Here is a 23340-nt window from a genome sequence, read left to right as displayed (position 1 = left end):
ACTCTCGGCCGCGGCTCCATGACGATGGGTGCGGGGCGCGGCGCTTCTCCCGTGACCTGACACGAGTGGCACGCTCGAACCGTGGTCTCCACGAGATCATCCATCAGGGGAAACCAGACTTTTGAGCGAAGTCTGGACTTTGTTTTGACAATGCCTTGATGTCCCACATGGGCTAGATCTACCATTTGCTGGGTGAGTGATGTCGGGATCACTAGCCTATGCCCCCTCAGGAGACATCCGGTGGCATCCTCGGTAAGTTCATCCCGGACATGGTAGAGGCTGTCCATGATTTGCTGCGCCGTCGCTGTCAAGCCTTTCCACTCCTCCCGGGCTCGGTGCCAGTTGTTCTGTTGAACGGCCCTCTTGGCCCGCTGCAGGCACTCATCTTGGCTGGTAGCTTGCTGAATGCTGACCATGGAAAGGGGTATGGGACACGAGCGCGCAGTGACACACCGTACATACTCCTCGGTGTCGGCGGCCTCTTCCATCTCTTGGGGAGTGGCTTTCCGGGGGTGGCGCGATAGATAATCGGCAGGATTCCGGGATCCTGGTTGGTACTCTATCTTGCAGTTGTAGTTTTGCAACTGCAGCATCCACTTTTCAATTCGTGGTGGAGGTTTCGTTGAAGTCCCGGAGAACAGTGATACTAGCGGCTTGTGGTCGGTGGCAACCACGAACGGCTTCCCGTACACGTACAGGTGGAAGTGCCGACAGCCCCAATGAATGGCGATGGCTTCCTTCTCTATTTGTGAGTACCTTTGCTCGGTCTCTGTTAACGATCTACTTGCGAAGGCTACGGGGCTCCACTCATCTTGGGGTGTTTTTCTTTGCAAAAGAACGGCGCCCAGTCCAACTGGGCCAGCATCCACAGCAATGAGGGTTAATTTTGCGGGGTCAAAGAACGCGAGCGTCGTGGCTTCTGACAATGACTTCTTGATCGTTTCGAAAGCTTGAGCCTGCTCGCTTCCCCATGTCCACGGTGTGGAGTCCTTGGTCAGTTCTCTCAAGGGGGCTGTCAGGTTGGCCAAGTCCTGGATGAATCTCCCGCAGTAGTTGACCATCCCTAGAAAGCTTCGAACCTCCGTGACATTGGTGGGAGCGATGGCGTCTTTGATGTCCCTCACCTTCTCGGGATCTGGGTTCACCCCTTCTGCGGAAAACGTGTACCCGAAGAACTGCAGCCTCTCACACAGGAACTCGCACTTCTCTCGATGTAGTGTCAGGCCAGCTTTCTGGATCCGGCGCAATACTTGGAGCAAACGCTCATTGTGTTCTTGGACTGTCTTAGCATGAACCATAATGTCGTCACTGACGTTGATCGCCCCTGGAATCCCGGCTATAAGCTCTTGTATCACGTTCTGGAACACCTCGGCGGCGCTTGATACTCCGAAACTCAGTCGAGTGTACCGCCTGAGCCCCACGTGGGTGGAGAACGTCGTGATGTTTCGGGATGCTTCGTCTAGGACCAGTTGATGGTATCCTGACCGGAGGTCCAGTTTCGAAAACCACCGAGCACCAGCCATCTCCCCGATCAGGTCGTCAATCGTGGGTGTGATGTGTCGCTCCCTCTTGATTGCGACGTTGGGGAGTCGCATGTCGACGCATATCCGGACTGCGCCGGGCTGCTTGGGTTTCCTGGCAACCACGATGGGGGACACCCACGGCGTGGGCCCTGACACCTTCTCGATTATTCCAGCCGCTTCGAGTTTCTTGAGCTCTTCCTCCACCAGCGGCCGTAGGTGGAATGCTATTCGCCGGTGTCGGAGGGCAACCGGTTGGACTGTCGGGTCTATGTGGAGGTGGATTTCCTTCCCTCGAAACTTGCCAATCCCCTGGAACACTTCTTCGAACTCACTCAGCAGAGTTCGCATAGACTCGTAGTGCACCCCAAACGCAAAGGTCACTACTCCCAACTCCTCTGCCGCTCGGCATCCCAGAAGCATGCCCTGGCCGTCCTCAGTCACGTAGATATTGGTGGTGACAGACTGAGTTCCATGTGATATGACTGTCCTGAACCGTCCCCGCACGTTCAGCGGCGTTTCTTGGCCATATGCAAACACTGTTATGGTGGACGGGCGCAGGGCCGGCTTCGGGCTCATCGTGCTGTACAACGCCGCGGCCATGATGTTGATGCTGGCGCCCGTATCCACCACTGCCGTCATGTCTTGCGCTCCTACTCGGACGTTGCACTTTGGCAGCCGCCTTGCCTTGCGCGTGGTGGTGCCTATCATGTGAATTCGGTGCACCACCCTCTCCTCTTCTTCGTCATCATCCATGTCGCTAGCTGCCGACTCTCCCTCTTTGACCGCGTTCACCGCCGGGCGGGGCTTGCGGTACCACTTCTTCGACCGGCACACCTTTTCGAAGTGATTGAAACGCCCACACCCGGAGCATTTCTTCCCTCTCGCCGGACACTCTGTTGCGGCAGTATGTGGCGGTCCCCCGCAGTAGCTGCACGACTTTGGCTGTTCTGTGGCGGTGGATCTTGCCCCTTTCTTGTCCCATTTCTGCTTGGGCCTGGCCGTTACCGCATTAACTGGCTCCACTTTCACTGGTGCTTGAAGCGCCGCCTCCATGTGCGCCGCTCGCGCCTTCGACAGCTCTTTGGTGCGACCCATTGTCAATATTTCAGCCAGCGGCTTGCCTGATTCCTCCAGTATCCGCTCTCTCAGTTTGGCTGACGCGCAGCCCTGGATGATTTGGCCTCTGATTTCTTCGGTTTCGTCTCTGAAACCACACGTGGCTGCTAGATTCTTGAGGCGGGCATGGAACCTATCCAGCGACTCTTCCGGCAGCTGGCGCGCTTGTCGAAATATGAATCGCTCGTAGTCGCGGTTAGCCATGGGTTCGAAGTGTTCATTCAGGGCAGCTATTAGGGTCACGTGCGTTTTAGGCGTGGCTTCCGCTAGCGTCTTGACGATATTGTGAATGTCTTTCCCTCCTAGGTGAATGATCATGGCACATTTCTGGTCTCGGTGGACTTTAGTGGCCTCAAAGAATATTCGTAGCCTGTCTTCCCAGTCTTTCCATCTGGCCGCCACTGCGGACGGTGACCCCTCCACTGTGAATGGTTCAATTGGGGGTATATTTGTCATGGCTAGCGCGTGTTTGCTCCTGCCAGGCGAGACCTGTGAAGAACCAGGGCGTCCTGCCCTTCTGCGCGCGTATTGCTCTTGCCGGGCGAGACCTGCCACTCACTGGGGTCCTTCTTTGTCCACCCCCTTTGTCCACCAGTGTGCTCCACCTGGCACGGCTTCAGGGTGTGTATCCCTCACGTGAGCAGGTGAATTCCCACCTCCTTGGGGCCTCTAGCACCTCCTCCCAGGTACTCACAGTTGGCTGGGCCAGGCTGCTGCTGTATGAATGGCTCCCCACGTGCTCTCTCCGGTGCTCTGCAGGGCCTGCACGAGGCACAGGTGTCCGGTTTCCCCCTGGGGCATCAGAGCTCAATGTTCCATCACCTCCAGTGACCTGGGCTACACGCTTGACTCCACAGCCCCCCAGCAGCGCCTCCCTCCAAGGCTCAAAACTGCTACCAGACACCGATAGAGGTCACGAGCGCTGCAGAGGACAAGCCTCACACAGCCGCCACACCCACGCTGAAGACACGACCTAGGGCAATCCCACCCTCGTCGCCAGCTTTGTGGTGTCCTGTGACACGGGGAAACTCTGCCTGACCCGGTGATGCCTCGTGGGCAAAGAAGTACGAGGAGTCAGGGAAATGTATTGTAACTCGGTCCGCCGCCGGCGCCTAACTGGCGTACGTGCGTGCGTCCCATTGCTTTATTATCATTTCTTAATCACGTGATCGGACGCGTACGCCCAAGCGTATCGCGTCACGATTCACGATACAACAATGTACCATTGCTGTGCCCAGCCGAGCCCAACTTCTGCCCCAGTCTCACCACGCCATCGTGAGTCTCATAGTGGGAGCAGATGGCACAGGCTGAGACACTGCAGCAGGGCTCGCTGTCTGACGCTCTAAAGAAGAGACAAGCTAGAGATCCGCGCGTTGCCAGGCCAGCAACTCCTCTCGGTGGATCGTTCTGACAGCTGTAAAGAGATGGAGGTACATCAGATATTAATTTAATAATCTCCTGCTGCTGACATTTAAAATGTTTGCTACGAAAATTATTGGGGTCCCAGCACGGCATAGGGCCTTGCAAATGGGCACACTAGAGTTGTCTGTCTGTGCTGAAAACACGCTACGTTTTGGCTAAACTAGCAGTTTTGCTGATTTATTAGTAGTGCAAAGTGTTTAACATCCCCGATTGACAGTGACACTACGAAGCAGCACCCTTTACTTTCTCAGCACAGTTAGACTTGCTAAGTCACAGATAAGTCATGTGATGATTGTTCCCGCTGGAGAGAGCTCAGAGTTTTCTCTACTGGCAGTTTTCACTCTCACCATTAAGAAAATGGTTGGCACTTTGTGTATACATGTCTGCTCGGCGACAAAGGTTCATAAATAACGTAGTAGGAAGGGTTGGTGGGTGAGTGAGTGAGTGAGTGAGTGAGTGGATAGATGAGTAAGCAAGGGCGGATGTATAGATGGATGAATGGATGGATGAGTGCATGGGTGGATGAGTGAAAGAGGGTGGATGATTGGATAAAAGAGTGGATGATTTGTGGATAAGTGACAGATTGGATGGATGAATAAAAGGGGGATGGATGAAAAGGTGGATGATGGATGGGTGAAAGAGGGATTGAGTGAAAGGGTGGATGGAATGAAAGGGTGGGTGGTATAAAGGAGTGAAAGGGTTGATGGATGGATGAGAGAAAGGATTGATGGATGAGTGAAAGGGTGGATAAAGAGATGGATGAGTGAAAGGTTGAATGGATAGGTTTAAAGATGGATGGATAGGTTTGGATATGAAGGGTGGACAGACGGAATGGTGAAAAACTGAATGATGGATGAAAAACCGAATAGACAACAGAATGTAAAGCGTAAATGGTGGACATCAGCAGGTAAATGGTAGGATGAAAGGATAGATCGATGGAAGAGACAAGAGATATCTTCTGGGGAGGGTCATGATGATTTGCTTCATTTGCTTGGTGCCATAAGAGCTTTGGTTCGAAGTGGGGGTATTTTCAGTTTCTCTCTACTCACGTGCTCAAAAATATATAGTATTGTGCCAAACAACAGCAATTAACAGTATGGCATTAAGAAGGTGCAACTATTGCAAAAAAAGGAAATGTTAACATACTATCGCATTTCTCTTTCATTTTGTGTAATGAGTTGTTTATATACACACATTTATCGTGTTTTGGTGTGTGCTGCAACTATTATAGAAGTCGTTAAGTATCATCATGTCTTGCCCTTAGCCCCGTCCCTGGCCCCGCCCACTCACTACACCTCTGGCTCATTTTAATGAGTACCTGCACTTATTTTTTCCCATTTAAAGCACTGCGCATGCTGAAATGCCAAATGGCGATGCAGCGTGCGCAATGTCATTTGTTTTATTCATTTATTTCTTTACTCATCTCCGTTCGGCCGTATGCCGGAGTTTACTACCCCCCACTCTGCCCCTACCCTGCCCCGCCCCGCAGCACTCCCTCGAGGAGCCGCTACTAATGATATGTCTTTGTCTAATCTAGCTATATGTCTTTGACTAATCGCGTGATATGTCTTTGACTAGTCGCATGATATATCCTTGACTAAATGTTTGATATGTCTTTGACTATCGCGTGATATGTCTTTGACCAAGGTGGCTTAAATTCTCGTGGCTGCCTTGGGCTGTTATTATGAAGACCATGTATATTGCTGGAATTATGTTTCTTTTTTATTTGTCAAATATTTGCGGAAGTCAGACTGAGCATTTCCGGTGCTTCCAAGGCAGGGCCTCCCTGTCAGAGCGAGAAGTTCTAGGCTCTGTTGCCCAGATAGAGATGGCAGGAAATGCCCCTTCTGACTGCTCAGACTTGAAGCTTTGAATGCAGTGTCCATCACCATCACAGTGTTTGGGGTAAAAGCCAAAAAAAGTCTGAACCTTAAACCCCGGCTCGTTTGTTACGGATACCTCGATTATCTAAGCAGGTTCCTGGCTTCAGGGAACGCCGTGCCCGGAATGGTGACTAATTGTGGGGCTTTCTGAAGTGCCAGACGGGCTCCCACGGAACAGCAAACTTGCTGATAAGGGGGAGAACGGCTCATTCATTTTCAGCCTTGAAATGTGAACTCTATGCGACCTGTACCGTTATCGGCGCTGCTGGCAGGGTTTAGGACGTTCCCCGTATGCAGTTTTTATATTCAACCCATGCATTAAATCAAAGGAGGTGAAAATAATTATTAATGTCCATGCTTGGGAAACTCGAAAATCAAAAGCAATTTAAAGGGACAGTTTGCTTAATTCACTCTTTACGCTGGAATGATCAGTGTTTGTGAACATTCTAGGCTCCACCCTGTCCAGTCGTTGAACTGCCCACAAACTCGCTCTGTCCTTTTTAGGCCAAAACGAGATTATGGCCCTATGAGCCGGAAGCAAATCTGCCAGCCACAGGTCAGCTGAGAGTCCACCCAGAGCTCCATTATGTAAATTGATTTATTTAAAGCCCGTGCAATTTTGCGCCAACATTTTTGGATGACAGATTTCACCGGTGCAAATGGGACTTTACGCTGGCACTTCTCCCTCTTGGCAACGAAGCACTAAGGGGCATATTATCAAGACAGGCGATAAAATTATTGGCGCTTTAGCGGCAGAAAACTGCAGCTAAAACAGCGATAATGGGCTTGATAATATGCTCTATGGAATTCCAATTGAAGCCCATGTTAGATGTGAAGGACATCTTACATGGGCTTCAATTGGAATTCCATAGAGCATATTATCAAGCCCATTATCGCCATTTTAGCGGCAGTTTTCTGCCACTAAAGCGCCAATAATTTTATCGCCTGGCTTGATAATATGCCCCTAAATCCTTCGGGAATTCCCTTTATGCTGGAATAATGTTGCATCATTTATAGCATTTCTCGGCACAATTGTTACGCACAATGTCAGAGAATACGTCATTACACCATGTCACATAAAAACGATCTAATTCAAGTAAATATCCTATCAGAAGCGCGGCAGCAACATTAACAAACTGAACAAACCAGCTCGTCGGGAGCCTTTTCGCACTATTGCTTTGCGGATTTTTACCCGGGCTTAGTTACACCAACTAACCAGTCGAAATGCTGGTAGGATACAGCATCCGCCGAGCACAGCCCATCTTATCCGTCACTACCACCCCGCGAGACTAGGCTCATAGAAAATGTACATCTACTCTCCCTTCCCAAGTCTTTGCCACTGGCCTGGTTAGTTCTGGCTCTTGGGATAGGTTAATGTTGGTCTAAACAAAAGGAAAAAATAATAATGTCTGTAGGGTTTCACCTTGCGCAATGTGGGTCGTCACCCGGAAATAATGTACTGTCCAGGTCGAAAATGTGCCCACGAAATGTTTTTGGTTATATTCAGTCTTGAAGGTACCGGTTTGCTTTTCTACTGACCGCCAACATGCCCAGTGTGTCTGGCCTGGCATTTTGAAGAACAAGTGATCTGTGTGGGGGGCTAGTGAGAGGTTTGTCTGGCACAAAAGGTGAAGTTGCTTAGCATTAGAATCACAAGGCTGTCCCTTCTAGACCTTTCAAGCTCTCCTGTCTCCTGCCAAGCACTTTGAAGATGGCTCACGGCTGCCTTTAGCACTTTACCAGCCACCAACATAACATACCACAAGAGACAAGAGAGACGCTGCGTAACCACTGGATACACCTTTTGTACGCTTTCATCTGAATTAAAATAACAGCACGCAGCCCTTCATTCATATTTTCTGTAAAACTCATATGGACCAATGGAGTGGCACTGATGTTGAAATGATGGGATGTTTGCAGAGTAGTGACCCAACTCAATGGTACTTATTGTATCACCCTCAGAAGGCTATCGGACTAAGCAGACATGCAGTTAATACATTACTTCACAATCTACCTTTTTGTTAGGTTAATATTTTGAGTTAGAAAGGTTACATCATCGGAACAATAAAAATAAAGGGATCACAAAGCAGATAGTGGACTTTTTATTGTGCATAGACCAAAGTCTGCCTCATCCAACAAGGCAAACCATAGAAGTATATTTACAAACCTAAATTTATACCTAAGTAAATCTATATGTGTAAATTTACTCTAAAACTTTGTAGTAAATGTAGTACTTTTGGCTACTCACCATTCTTGGGTGTAAATATTTACCTCAATGTGTAAACTTACATGTCTCTACCCCCCTGAAAAGGAGATTGAGCCACATTTATAAATGTAAAAGTTACTACTAGTGACTTTTCACACATGGGCAGAGGTCTCCAGCACCAGGCCAGAAATCTCACCATGGTAAAACATAAGACATTTAAAAAAAAAAAGTTTTCTTAACTTTACATTTTTTAGTAAAATAGTTTTTTTTAACGGAGAATATTAATGTAATTTAATATTATATATATTTTAAAAATGAAATAAAGTAGAAAAACACGCTAGAGCGCTATTAATTTATTTTGAACTGAGAATTTAATATTTAATTAATCTAAATATATTAATTTAAATTAATTTTTTTTGAAGATTTAAAACAATATCGCCATCAGAAATAAAATATTTATAATTTATTCATAATTACTACAAGTTATGTGCAGAATAATTTATATTAACGTAATTGTTTTTAAATTCATTTAAGTTACATTTATTTTTAAATTAGTGTTATTAAAATATATTATAATAAAACATTGTTTTTATTTCTATATACCTTGTTAACATTAATGTACATTTATATATACTTTTAAAGATGAAACAAATTAATTCATTTTAACATTATTTCCTACGGGATTCTATTTTAGTCTACATTATTTTCTACGGGAGTGTGTTGCAGTACCATTGGTAGCCTGTGTGTGGTACTAGACTTACTCCAGATGTTAGCTCGAGTACATTTATGACTCCATTCTGTTCTTTTTGGTTGTAGTAACTACAGATGTGCAGCTTGTGATTAGCAATGGGCTTACACTTTTGCGGGTGGATGTTTGGCCCTCTCTTATCTCCTTTTTACTCCTCCATAAACCCTACTTTGTAGTAAGCATTCTGTTAAAAGGTGAATGCTTCAAATAGATGACAGACAGTAGGGAAGATTTCTTCTGATAATTTATTTGAGGTTACAGGTACAACAGCTCATCCACCCAACTGCCTCAAGTGTATTTCTCCAATCTCCTCTCTGAATATCAACATTCAGTCAGAGCAGGAGTCATATTCTAGAACCCATGGGTGTCATCAAAGAATCATGTAAACAGGGAAAGGAGCATAAGATAAGTAACATTACAACACATTCCTCATTCTCCAGTCCCCTCTGCCTGTCCAACATTTACTACAAAAATGTAGGCATATATCTGCAGTGACCTCCACAGTTGGGGCGGAGATCCCCGCACAGAAAAGATAACAGAGGGGAAGACTACCGTACATAGGTTTGTGAATAGCATTTCGTATTGCAGACTAGTACTACTGAAAGACTCCTAAATGTACTACAAAATGTGAGTAGGACGCTAAGGGCCTGATGTAGATTTCGGCGGACTGTTTTCTCCATCACAGTGGTGATGGATATCCTGTCCACTGAAATATAAATCTCATAATTTCCTATGGGATTTATATTTCAACTGACAGGACATCCATCTCCATTGTGATGGAGTAACAGATCCGCCGAAATCTAAATCAGGCCTCAACTCTTTTTATTGTATTTATGGAGATGAGGTCCAGTTAGAGCCAATTTAAGTAAAAACAAAAGCAGAACTTTCCTGTGGATGCCTGACCTGAACAATAGGCCACTGCAATAGAAATACCTGCGCTGGTAGGGTCTGCCCTCCCCTGCAGTGCTTCCCTTGGAGCCCCTCCTCTCCACCATTCTCCATGAACTCCAAATGAACTGGGATGATTTGTGGAGAGTGCCCCAAAGTTCTAATCACTCAATCCTGCTGAATTAGTTTGACTGATTTAGCTGGCTAGTAGTATTAATAAAACTGATAAGTATACTTAGCTGCTAGCGATAAAGTAGTACTCGAGAATCTTAAAGAAAGAGGAGAATGTTGGAACGTTAAAATAAATGGGAAAAGGTAAATTCATGTTTTAAATGTTGTTCATATTCTGTAGAACAATTAAACTTCAAATCTTTTTTAAAGCACTGTGTGAAAATCTTGGCCTGGACCTCCGTACGCTTGATTTTCCTTCTTTCTTTTTCCAGAGTGACCCTCTTCTCACTTTCCATCCTTCGCAATCCTTCTATTTATGACTATAGGCTCCTCTCAGTCTCATGCCCGTCTGCCTTAGGCCTTCTTATTGTAATTCTGCAATTGGCCGACACCTCATTCCATAGATCAGAACTTCTCCTTTTTAAATTCCTTTCCCTATAATTTAACATTCCCTAATCTCCACCAGCCTATCCATCTCACCGACCGTTCACCCGAACCACTTAGCACCCACTAATGATCAAACCTAACTTTAATATAATCTCGCACTAAGTAACTGGAGTAAATCCATGCATTTTTTTCTGGAGAGCAAACGACTAATCGCAATTACTACTAGATGAACCGTTAATTTTGGGTTCCAGACTAGCGTGCTACTGGCTGTAAAGTGCTTCAACCCCTCATCAGGGATAGAAAGTGCAATATAAATACAATTATAATGATTGTTAGTGATTTCCTGTTGGAATTTTTTTTTATGTGTAATTTTATAAGATGTATTTCATGCCTATAAATATCTTGAGTAGTCGAGACGTTTAGTGAACTGCTCCCCCCGCGAAGCAGACCTAAGAACTTCTGGGGATTGTATGCTGATTACCTCAGGAGCGGGGGGGGGGGGTAGGTGCGAGGCCCAGTACGGGTGAGGATGATGTGGTGGCCCCGGAGCCGATCGGCGCCGGTGCACGCTGAAGAGTGGTATATGACAGACAGTGGAGCTGTGAGTAAGGTCGCGCAGAGGGGTGCTTGCATTCTAGGGTGTCCAAGGAGGGCGGGAGGGCACAAAGGGTCATTTGCTGTTGTTTGCCTGTCTGGTACAGAAGTCAGGTATGGTAGATTATTGAGAGGAAATGCCATGGTTGGGTACTGAGCACGACGATGCACCTTTGTGGGCAGCTGACAGGACGCCTCAACAGTAATGGGTAGGGGGTGGGGAGGGCGTTGATTTTAAGGTGGGTAAAGTTTCCAGAAGAAAACTCTGTTCCCCCCCGTTATGGGGGAAAGACTATAAGAAATGACATGCAGAGCTGCAACCCTTGATAGTTATGTCAAGTCGCCTCTTTTGATTACAGCGATGCCCGGCCTCCGGGATGTGGGATAAGCTGAGATGCGTAGTGATTATCAGTGCCAAAGCAGCCGGCCTCAGGGTTGTAGGCGTGCAGCTGTGTATGCCACCCTGATTGTACAGTCCAAAAAAAATAAAAAAATAAAATAAAAAAAATATCTTGAGTAGTCCGAATAAAGCAGGGCATCAGCTGCAAAGCATTGCAATAGGTGTAATAATAAAACATCGCAATGCCATTTATTAGAAAAATACAATGATTTTAATCTCAGATATAAAACAATAGCGCCTAGCGGTACCAAAGTCTGAAAAGTTCATGGAAACTGGACCTTTTCAGTTCAAGGCGTCCTCGCCCTGGAACTTCCTTCTCATCACCATTCACAATAAAGAGAAGCACCTCAAAGGCTGGAAGATTTCTTGAACTTGGCTCTAGTCCTTACACGAAAAGTGAACATCCGCCATTTTGTTGCCAGTGGGCCGTCTTTTCAATGTAGCAACAAATCGCCCATCCTGGGAAGCGCCATGAAAACACACGTAACATTACATAACAAGTCCCTTTGGTGTTCATTTAGCGCACGCAGTCTGCAATGGCGGGTTCACTATTACTATTCGATATGTGTGGCTCATTCAGACGATTCATTTACATCTCCCGAATACTGTAAGAAACCCGGTCACCCAATCTATAGCTCTCTATTTTGGAATGGTCGCCTCCGCCGCATAGGGCAGCATAAACATATGCGGCAGTCAGGCTCCCGCATACATTACATGGATGTTAGTTTTACAATCTCTGACAGTTATGGTTAACTGACACAGATAGCATGTAGGGTGTCATGGACCCTTCTCAGGTGTGTGTTTCCAGCATCAAAAACCTGTATAACTTCGTTTGACATATGACTTGCGTGTCATCTATAACATATATGGCATACCTGGTATTTAGAAGCAACCTGAGCTATGTCAGTGCTTCAACATATGACCGCAATGGCCGGTGCCATGCCTGATGAGAGGGATTTTTCTAATGAGCTCTATTTCAGTTAGTTGTATGCAATATTATCCTTTGTGGACATCCTGAAATCAAGCTTGGCTCCAGTCTAATGGAGCCCGATATGATATGCTTGACCTATGCAATATGCATAGCACCTTAAGTCAGTATTTTGCTAATGTATGAAATTACTAAACCCTCCTCCTTCTCTTACGTTGCAGGTGGTACATGTCAGAGCCCGGCTCTTCCTGCCTTGGTACGATCTCCAATCCCTACGTTGCAACCATCATTGGATTTCAAGTCCTTCTTCCCCTTTGCCCTGGATTCAGCGGCAGCGGCTGCGGCAATCAACCTCTTCCCAAACTTCAACGTGGTGAGTCTGGAGGGATGGTCGGGTGATCCGCCATCAGCACTTTCCTATTGTGTTACGATGCCATCATGTTCAAAGTTTTTGAAGCCTTCATTTAAAGTGCTCAGAATCCCTTAAAGATGTCCTGGGCATCATTTGATGCTCTGTCAAGCATCCCTGGTGAGGGCTAACATGTCTCGATTCTACGGTCCAACCATCGCAACATGAAAATTGGATTGTCCGTTTGCAAAACGGTAGCACATCATCTGGGGCGTGTTTTTACCTCAAAATGAGGAATACCTGCACACACCCAGAGTTAGGTATTCTGCACAGTATTCTCTTTTCCAAGGTTTTAATTCTCCCAATTACCACCTGCTGTGAGCATGTGGCTAATGGGGGCAGTGGCTTCCTTGCTGAGAAGGCATGAGGGCTGTTAGGATAGGGGAGGGAAAGGCAAGAAAAGTCCTCTTAGTGGGGCTTACTGCATCCCCTCCCCCTCGTTAGAGGAAAATGAGGGCAGGGACCTAGGGGCGGGGCTTAGCCACTATTGCACCAGAGTCATCATGTGATTTTACCAGGAGCTACAATCAGGTTCACAGGTCCCACATTCAGAACATCCGGGTCCTTTGTGATCAGTGGGTGCAGAATTCCACACGGGAATTCCACTCCACGAACTCATAATTAAGCACCTCCAGAGGGTGACTACTCAGAAAATAGCTTCTTACACATTCATTTTCAACAAAATAATTAAAATATCTTTATTCATTTTTTAACTTATTTTCTAGAGGAAGAATCTTGTAAATTGAATTTTTGTAAGAATTGTCTTGCTGAAATGGGAGAATTTCTCTACAAACAACTGGAAATAATGAGATTTAATGAATTTGCAAAAGGAAGCATTTTATTAAGTTACATGGGCGGATCTATAATTCTCCACACTCATACCCAAAAGTTTACCATCCTGCTCGCGCAATCTGTCAATTTTCAGCAAAATTTACTTGCCAGTTCTGCTTCTCTGCAGCCTTCAGAGAAGAGGTGGTCCTTGTGGCTTCATGTTTAGACGGCGCACCTCGATGACTACTGAAAGCGCAGCTATTAATGACCTGTACATCTAGGGCCTCATGTAGGTAGCATACCAGTTACCACTTCTAAAATACCGAACGATACCGAATCGGTATTTTAGAAGTGGTAACTGGTATGTAGGTAATGAGTCGGTATTTTTTACCGAATCGTTACTAGTCGGTAATTACCGAATCGGTATTTACCGATTCGGTAATGAGGCATACCTTCCCATTGAGGGGAAGGTATGCCTCATTACCGAATCGGTAAATACCGATTCGGTAATGGGGGGAACACATACAAGGGTGGCAGGGTGTCACATTGACACCCTGTTGCACCCCTGATTCGGCCATGTGTGCACATGTGGCACACATACATGCCCTAAGGGCATGTATGTATGTCACATTGCACACTGCTACGCGCGTAAAAATGCATTTACACATACATTCATTATTTACCACCAACTATAAGTTGGTGGTAAATACCGACTCTTAAACACACACACACACTCCCCCTACATCTCGATTTTGCTTGCGGAATTTACCGAATCGGTAAAATTACCGATTCGGTAAAGTTACCGATTCGGTAACATTACCGATTCGGTATTTTTACCGAATCGGTAATTTTACCGATTCGGTAAATTCCGAAAGCAAAATTTGTACCCCTACATACCAATGGCCAAAATACCGGTCGGTAACGGTATAATTACCGAAAATCGGCCGTTACCGACCGGTATTTGGCTACCTACATGAGGCCCCTAGAGAGAGGACGCACACATGGCGCCAAGTAAACATTGAGAAACAAATATAGTCCGAGTAAAAAAAAAAAGAAAATTTCAAATTATTCCTTTCAGGTTTCTAAGGGAAAACATCGAGTAAAAACTGAAAACCTTTTGTACAAGCGGCACAAATGAATAAAAGACGATGCCTTTTTTTGGACACCTGTGTTTCTATTTGACGAACTTCTCTTCTCTTGTTATTTGTGAGGGTCGTCTGCTTTGTCCTCGTCAATAAATAGAGGTTCCACAGAACGAGGGGATCTAACAAGGGATGCTGTGATCGCCTCGTCAGCACCCCTTAGCCTGCAGGGGCCCGGTCTGTAGGGGGCGCTGGTACCTGCATATACTGTGATATGATGGGGGAGGAGTTTGGTACAAGATGGAAACTTGAGATGGCGCTTTGAAAACTATGTGATGAGCAAACGGGGAGACCCGAAATGGAGCTCCTAGACAGACAGACAGGTATCTAGACGTTTGTGTAGATGGATAGGTGGGTGGACAGATGGGTTGACAAATAGATGGATTAGATTAAGCATTGAAACGAGCTCCTGGGTGATATTAACCTTATCTCCATCTGGGGTTTGCTCTGCACTGTAATCAGCTCATCTACTGATGGTGCTGCTCGCAGGAGACTAAAGTCCAGGCTCAGCAGCTCTGGATTGAGCCTGGGACACACCCTGTGAACAAGTGGCCCCTGCATCATCCTTAGCGCCATCTTGTTCATGGGATGGGTGTGCTAGGCAGAGCACATGCCTCTTCAGGGCTTTCTTGAACTTAAGGCCAGAACGGTGATGGAGTGTTAGTAGCCCACAACATGAAGGTATCTACACCAAGACCTGTGTGACCTGTTGGTAATGGCCAACAGGTATTGGGGCCAACTTTATATGTCTTGTTTGCTGTTGAGGATGTTGAGCTCACAACAAAAAAATGCTTTATGGGCCAGGTGACCTCTATATAGCCAATACACGGACTCATTGTCAGAAAGTACGAGGATTTCAGGGACAGAATTATATGTTTTGACCCTTTAGACGAAATTTGAGGCAAGCTGCATTGTTCTGTGTATGCTGCCCAATGCTGTGGGCAGTGGCGGCCAGCACAGATTGGGGGTTGTGAGGCAGGGTGATGAGGGAGAGAGTGTAAAAAAAGAAAAGAACAAACTTACCTCCTCGCTGCTTCTCTCCTCTGTCGTTCCTCCGTCGTCTCTCCCAGCCAGAACGGAACAGGAAGCACCCAGGCTCCCCTAAGCCAATCACAACACTGCAATGCAGCATTGTGATTTGTCTGAGCACCGTGGTTCGGCAATCAGACAGGCTCTGGGAGCCTGGGCATGTTCTCCACCCAGGCTATAATGCAGCCTCAGTGGAGTACATGCAAAGTGCGCATGACAGTTTGGCCGGCCCCAGACGGCTGGCCAAACAGTCATGCGCACTTACAGTGTGCCACCACTCCTCCCCTGCTCCTCTGTCATCAGAGCAGCCCCGCCACACTCGCAAAGCTGACGGAGCTGGAAAAAAGAAAATGACAATAACCTACTTTATTTTTCCTTTATTTCACTGCTGCAAAGCAGTGGGGCGACGTTCCTCCCCCTTAGCAGAAGAGCCGCTACTGGCTGTGGGATCCATTTCTATAGAAGCCATTAGGCTGTGTCGCTGGAAAAATGAATATTGGTGCATTTAGCTTCTTGGTTTAAATCAATGGTTTGTAGATGTCATAAAAATGATTTGTGGGGTTTGTAAATGTATTGCTTGATGATTGTTCCTATGCGGATTGGTCGATGTCAGTTACCTGGTTTGTATGTGTCAGGTAGTTTGTTGACGTCCCCTTTGTCAATGGTGGTGCATATCAATAATGCTGTCCTTTCCTATGGTATGCTAAGGGGCTGAATGCCCAGATAAATGGACAGATGTTTTATAGCATTAGTTTTATTGGTTTTCTTCAATAGATTGTTTGGTGTTGATCAATATGTTCACTAATACACCTACTGCTGATCAATGAGATGTTTGATATTCAGCAATAATCTGATCGGAAGAACTGTTGGCGGGTGCATTCCATCTTTCAATACTGACATATGGGCGGGGCGAGTACTAATGCAAAGGAGAGAACACAAGGACTTCATTCACATTCATCATCACAGCTTGTCACCAGAAGAAGATGCTGACCAGTGCACCAGATCACACATGGATCAAAAGCAAATAACGCGCTGCGCTGATTGAAGTTATCCTTTGGAAAATGCGTTGCGTCTAGGTGCCTGGCTTTTCTCATCTCCAAACTGTGCTCCCCATACAATGTCAGCATAGACAGGATCTGCATTCATTCTGAGGCTGTGTCCTAGTTTGGGAATTAGGGGTCAGAAGTAGGAAGGGATGTTATGGTCGCAATGGCTCCGACTTGCGACTTTCAAACTATCTTTTAGAATGTAAAAAAACAAAATTGTAATTTGGCACCATGTTACTGAATCGCAATTTGTGTTTGCACAAACAGATTTCCCATAGAAGCCCATGTTGACACCAGAACATGGGCTTCTATGGGAATTCTCAAGGGCATATTATCAAGCCCATTATCGCCGCTTTAGCGGCAGTTTCCTGCCGCTAAAGTGGCGATAATTTTAACGCCGTTCTTGGTAATATGCCCCAAAGTCATTTTCTTCTTATTGACTCAGTGTTGCTGCGCTGGCCCCTGGCACAATTTCTACCTTTCCCCTGACGGCATTCATGTGTGAATCTTGAGAAGGCAAAGCCCACATCCAGGAACCTCTAAACAAACACAACAAGGAGGAAATGACTGCAGGAGACCACAAATCTTTTGATATATTAATGTCCCAGTCTCCTTTGGCAGTCTTTTGGTCCCCACGCCTCTGACACATACATTTTGCTAACCTCCACCCCTCACCTGACCAATGAAGCCAATCCTTTGTGTAATTTCCCTCCCCTGACTGCCCCCTCCCCCATTGTTTTTTTTCTATCCCCTCTAATTGCAACTAGATGTGGATGAAATATTCCGTTCTGCCCGCCGAATTTTGTCGGCTCCACGTTACTCTTGTAACACAGAGTTCTGAACAAATTCTGCCAGTCACCGCGTGGTGTAATTTTTTTGTGCGCAAGAGTTCAAAATGGTTAGTTGGCCAGCGCGAGCCAGATTTGGTGTCCTATAGCGCAATTTCCAATCACTACGAGGACATCTGGTGAGATTTTTCTAACTCGGGTGTTCGCGGGTGGTCACGCCCGTTTCAGTCAGAGGGCTGCCACTCGCATAGGTTAGTCTACTCGAGCTGCAGCAAAATCAACTCGAGCAGCTGTGCCATCTCGTGCACCGCGTGGAGCCATTTGCACTGATTTTTCACAACGCGCACAGCCCAACGTGCCTGTTTCAGCCTGCTGGCGGAACTCCACAGAATCTCCCAGAGTTTTAGTGTAACTCCGCGGAATTTCACTGAGTCAAATTCCACGAGTTCCAACCACTCCTGGTTGCAACAGGGTATCTATACCACCAAGATATAAATCAGCCCCTTAGGCTGCTGTAGGCTTCTGGTGTTTGAAGGGATTTATTTCTTGCAAATATGCTTAACTTAACTGTCAGAGGATATAGCACCTGGTAGGAGAGTGTGTGTCAATGCAGGATAATAATATGGAATTGGTACAATCCAATATGGAAGCTTCTGCTTAGACTTGGCACATTTTGCATCGATGTCAATTGCAGCTTTCACCAATTACATTTTCTTTGAGCACTTCTTGTTGGTTGCAGATCGTGGTTCTTCGGTTGTGGGTGGGCTCATGGAGAGACTTCTTTGTGGGCCGGTGACTGACAACTAGTTCCAATGGAAAATGTGTTGCCTGTTTTTTCCATTCCCAAAATGTAATTCCCATAAAGGTTTTGGATAGACAGTTTCTGCATTAATTCTGCAGTTGTGTCCTACTTTAGAATTAGGGTCCAGATGGACGAAGGGATTTTATGGTGGTAAAGGCTCCAATTTGCAAAATCAGAACATTTGCGAATGTGAAATTACTTTTATGGTATGTACAAAACCCAAATTGAGGTTTGGTAACGTGTGCTTAATGTGGTTAGGAGGTGATAGCGTTCCATACAACTGCCCTCCCTTCTCATTGGTGAGTTGTTTTCTGTGGTTGTGTGGAGGCAGAGATTTAAGACCTGCTGGCTAGCCCCATGTGGGAGTGATGTAAGTTATGGAATGTCTCTATGGAGTGCTAATAAAATATATCAATTCAGATAAGTGACGATAAAGATAGGAGCAAGCACATCATTTTGGTGTGGTCTGGCTCAGTCAGCCAAAAAGGCCTGCTTGTTGGAGGAGATTTGCTGCAGAAATAAAAGTGGGCATGGGTTCAGCTGCTGTTTCAAGGACTGTAGACATGAAATAACATGATTGTTTTATGGGGAGGAGTCCATTAATTATTGGCCTAGAGGGTTCTAGTGATTTCGAGCAATCTCTCTGAGTGCAATTCCGCAGTGGTCCATCAGCCGGCTGTCTGTTAAGGGTGTTCTCCAAGATGTGTATTAGATTACACATCCTCACTCTTAAAACATTAGCACTTGACACTGTAGTAGATAGATTTAAGAGCTGGCAAATGTTCCAGTTCTTCTTTGCTGATGCAGCAGTAACTATACTAAGCAGTGCCAACAAAAAAGAAAATCAGTCTGCGTTAACTCTCGCCAAGCCAGAAACGCAGACACCTAGGACCACAGTGCAGGGGGTTTGAAGACCCCAGGACTGTTCCCCAGCACTGTGCATCTCTATGTGTCTTAGGGCCAGTGGTTAATTTGTGCCAGTGGTGTCCGGTGCTCGGCACTAGCACTTAATTGTCAACACCAGCACCTATAACAGCTGCCACATGGTGGCGCTGTTTGTGTAATTTAGAGATGAGTAAAACAACAGCTCTTTATTAACTCAATGTGTATTAAATCCAACTGACTGCTGCCACCCAAGCCATTCTTGTTGCTTTGTGGGCCTCAAATAGTCTGAATTGTCACACCTGTGGAAGTGTGATGGTTCGAAGTTGTGCAGGTACTGTCGGTGGCAGCGCTGACACAGCCAATGGGTAGGGCAAGCTGCAGTGGTCTCCCGACGAGGGCCCCGGGATGTACTTTATTTTACAAACTAGGCACTGCTGCAGGCCCAGCACTTGTATAGAGTGAGGTTAGACAGCAGCCTTAGGCAACCCCCAGCGGTGGTGCGAAATTACAAAAAAAGATGCAAAATGGTCTTTTATCCAAGTATGTTGAACTTTTCCTAGGGATACGGCTATTTAGTCTGGAATACAGAAAATCCACAAACAGGTTCTGTTAGCCTATGCTTGTTTGGAAAACGTGTGTGTAGGACGCAGGGAGAAAATATGCCCTTGCATCTCCAGCTGTTTTTTCCATTCTTTGTCAGGATTTAGGCGTGGCGACAGGCACACGGGGCTGAAGACGCTGGAGAATGGTCCCATGGAACCTTAGGCAAGCGGGAACACTGGACCGCTAGCCTTCAGCGAACTCACATTCACTCACTTATTGGGTTAGGGTTATTTCAGGGTTTAGTAGTGCAGAGCCCTATTTAGACTCCTGAGGGACTTAGTTCTGTACCTTGCATGGTTGCAGTGGCTTTTCTGATGCTAGTTATAGTTCACATCTGTTTTGCGTTCCTCACTGTTTATCTTTTCCCTCCCAGTTCCCATAGTTCTACGTTGTCCCTTCCTTACTTTGTCCTGTTGGTTGTTCTGTCTCTTGTCCCTTTTGTTTTGTAGACTCTTAGCAGTGTGCGTTCAGCAGCTTCCAGGGGTCTTTGCCAGGTTTCTTGGCAGCCCCTTGCTCGTCATAGCACCTTCCACCCGTAAGCCTTGGTTTAGGTGTTTATTGTTCTTCAAGACTCATCTAGTATTTCATACCGGCCGTCTACCTTCTATCTGGTCAGATCTACCGATTTCTAGGGGTGGGCGTAATTTGCAGTGGTGTAATTACACTTATATATTGCATGCTTACATGGAATTATGCGAGGAACGTAACCCAGCGTTTAGCACCTATTTCTTAGCACAAAATGCACTCTTGCATCAAAATGGACCTAAGGATTTATTAGGTGCTAAGAAATGGCACTTAATGCCACTGAACATGGGCAGCAGTGGGCAGCAGTCACTTGTGTTTGCTAAGTACATTGTTACTGTGCTCCCACAGTAGGATTTGTGTGGCAAATTACTCACAATTGCACAAACTTGAGTAATTGCATAATTTATTGTAACTTTCTGTCAAAAGAGTAACACAAAATTACCCAAATTAGTACGATTACATTAGCATGATTAAAATGTCACTCAGGCATACCTAGTTCCATAGCATCAAGACAGAGTGATGGACGGGCGAGGCGACACGCCACTCCTCCCCTTTTAATAAATATATACGACCCTGGGGATAAGGTATCCGGGGCCATTATAGGCTCGGAGTGGTGGGGCCACGTGCCCCCCTCCAATTTAACAATTTGAAAAAGGCCCTGGGGTATTGGTTCCCCAGGGCCTTTTTAAGGTTTGGGGAAGGGGGCAGCGCAGCCCCCTTTCTCTTAATTAACAGATTTGGGTCATGGTATGAGGTTCCAGGGGCAGAAAATGGCTTGGTGAAGGGGGCCAAAAGCTCTCTTCCCCATAAATAATACACCTAGCCCCGCGAAATAGCACCCGCAGACATATTAGAGTTAGGGGGGTAGCCATGTGCCCCTCTCCTATTTAAATTAGATACGGCTCTGGAGGATGGGTTTCCCACGGCCCAATGAGGCTTGAGGAGCGGGAGACATGGTCCTCTCCCCTTTAAAAACAAAATAAAGCCCTGGAAAAATTCAGCCCTGGGGGATGGGGCCCCTGGGCCTAATGAGGATTGTGGAGAGGGGCCACCCGGCCTCCTCCCCTTTTAAAAAAACATAGTCCCAAGAAATGGGATTCTGGGGCACAGGCTAGGCACCCTTGCCAACCCTCTGCTGGGCACAGTGTGGGGTTGGCTGCTTGTGGGGAGTTTACCGCAGGGCCTGCCATGTGCAAAGGGGGTGTTGGCTAAATGTATAGTAATAAAATATTACTTTAAATTAAAAAATCCGTAGTTAGTCACAGAAAAAAAGTTTAAAGTAACATTATAGTTAGGTGAATATGACAGTGACAACATTAATGTTTAGAACTAAAAAAAACACAGAAATCTACCAGTTAGAGATAGCAGAACTAATTATAAATTGCGCCCACCATGCACTGCTTATGACCTCACATATTACGTCACTCATGAAATGTTCTATGATGACATTACGGATGACATCATCCAAGCTTCTTTTGAACACATTATTGTATAAATTAGTATGGCATTGGATGTCTGAACTTAAGTACAAAATAGCTCAGAATAATATGAACCATCATTAATGCCATCAAAGATACAACTCCCTTATGAGTAGCAAGCATGTGTTATGTGCAACATTGACCCTATACACTACACTTCACTGGTAGCCTAGTTTGCATTAACAATCAATCATAGACGTATGGGACACCCTCATTGCGCACTGTGTTCAATATGTATACAACTGTTCAGAAAAAGCCAAGTTACTCAAGATACTCAACTTCTGTTCTAAAATTAATTTCCTCCTATAGATAAATGTTATCTGTATCAAATCCCTCACAGTCACCAAACCTACAGTGAAAAATGAAGTTGCTGTGTGTAGAAAAGTGGGTACTGTAAAGAGTGTTTAGTCTACGGAGGGATTTTACTTTGTACCACACTGTTTGCAGACAGTGAAACTCTCATGAGAAATACACAACAGAGTATTAGAAAGTATCTACCAAGAACAGTGTACACTCAATGCAACACTTATAAAAAAATACTCTATTTGCTTAAAATACCTAAGGTCTGAAGGTGCTAAAGATTATATTGCCTGCAGCCTTCAGAATGTGGTGAAAGCTATACAGATCGCCCATCGACTAAAGCAAAAGAAGCACATGTAGAAATCATCATACTGAGATGATTCTGTCTAATAACTCAAGACTACGTACAACAATTAGCATCTACTATGTAGAATCTAGGATGCACACCCCGCCCCTTAAATATACCTGGCCCCTGGAGATGGGGTCCCCGTGGCCCTAAATGGGCTGGGGAAGGGGGCGGCTACTGATGCCTCGCTCTCTCTCTCTCTCTCGCTCTCTCTCTCGCTCTCTCTCTCTCTCGCTCTCTCTCTCGCTCTCTCGCAAGTCAGATTGAGAAAGGCTGCCTGGACAGCCGAAACGTTTCTCTTCGGTCACGAGAAGCTCGCAAGCTTGCAGCAGCCTCAGTTTAAAAATACAGCATTCTGATTGGCCCAGGGAGATTTTTCTCTAGTAGGTCATATCTCTCCCATGGCACTCAGGCTTCCACAAGAGTGTGTGCATGATTAGCTGGCTATGAGAAACATTTCGCTGGCAGCACTACAGGACTCCTGGACTGGTCCCCTGTCCTGAAGTTTAAAAAGAACAAATGATAAAAGGAAGCAGAGTAGAGATACGCTGCCCAATGGGGGGACCCAGAGAGTTTCCCCCACTGGCCAAAATGTAAATAAATTGGCAAATTGCGCCACTATATATATATCTGTAGTGAACAAGGCAGGTGTGCCGAAACGCGTCAAACGAAAGGACAAAATAAACCTTGAAGCTGGATGGCATAGCTTACTCCTGTGTCGGTGTCCGATTTGTAAATAAGTCGGGAATGGTTGGAATATATATATATACACATATGTATATATATGTGTATACACAAGACAAAAAATTCCCAGATTAAAGCAATTATGCTAAGAAAAAAAGGCTTGTTGGGTCCTTGGAGTAATGAATCTCATTGGGTAAATCTCTTTCACCTGTGGGACCCACTGTCTATGAACATCTATCAATAACACTTATTAGTAATGACACAGT

General features: G+C 45.8%; 1 protein-coding gene across 2 annotated transcripts in view; it reads left to right on the top strand.

Annotated features, from left to right (window-relative positions):
- Positions 1–23340, top strand: part of ZNF385D (zinc finger protein 385D) — a 485067-nt gene that overhangs the window by 133612 nt on the left and 328115 nt on the right. For both annotated transcript variants that reach the window (XM_085630469.1, XM_085630470.1), the window contains exon 2: positions 12488–12639. In XM_085630469.1, coding sequence (XP_085486595.1) covers positions 12488–12639 — 152 coding nt within the window. The remainder of the gene's footprint in view (positions 1–12487; positions 12640–23340) is intronic.

The sequence above is a fragment of the Triturus cristatus genome, chromosome 10 (genome assembly GCF_964204655.1).
Source record: "Triturus cristatus chromosome 10, aTriCri1.1, whole genome shotgun sequence".
In the NCBI taxonomy this organism is placed as follows: domain Eukaryota; kingdom Metazoa; phylum Chordata; class Amphibia; order Caudata; family Salamandridae; genus Triturus; species Triturus cristatus.
The sequence above is the reverse complement of the archived record's forward strand: the minus strand, read 5'-3'. Positions and strand labels throughout refer to the sequence as shown.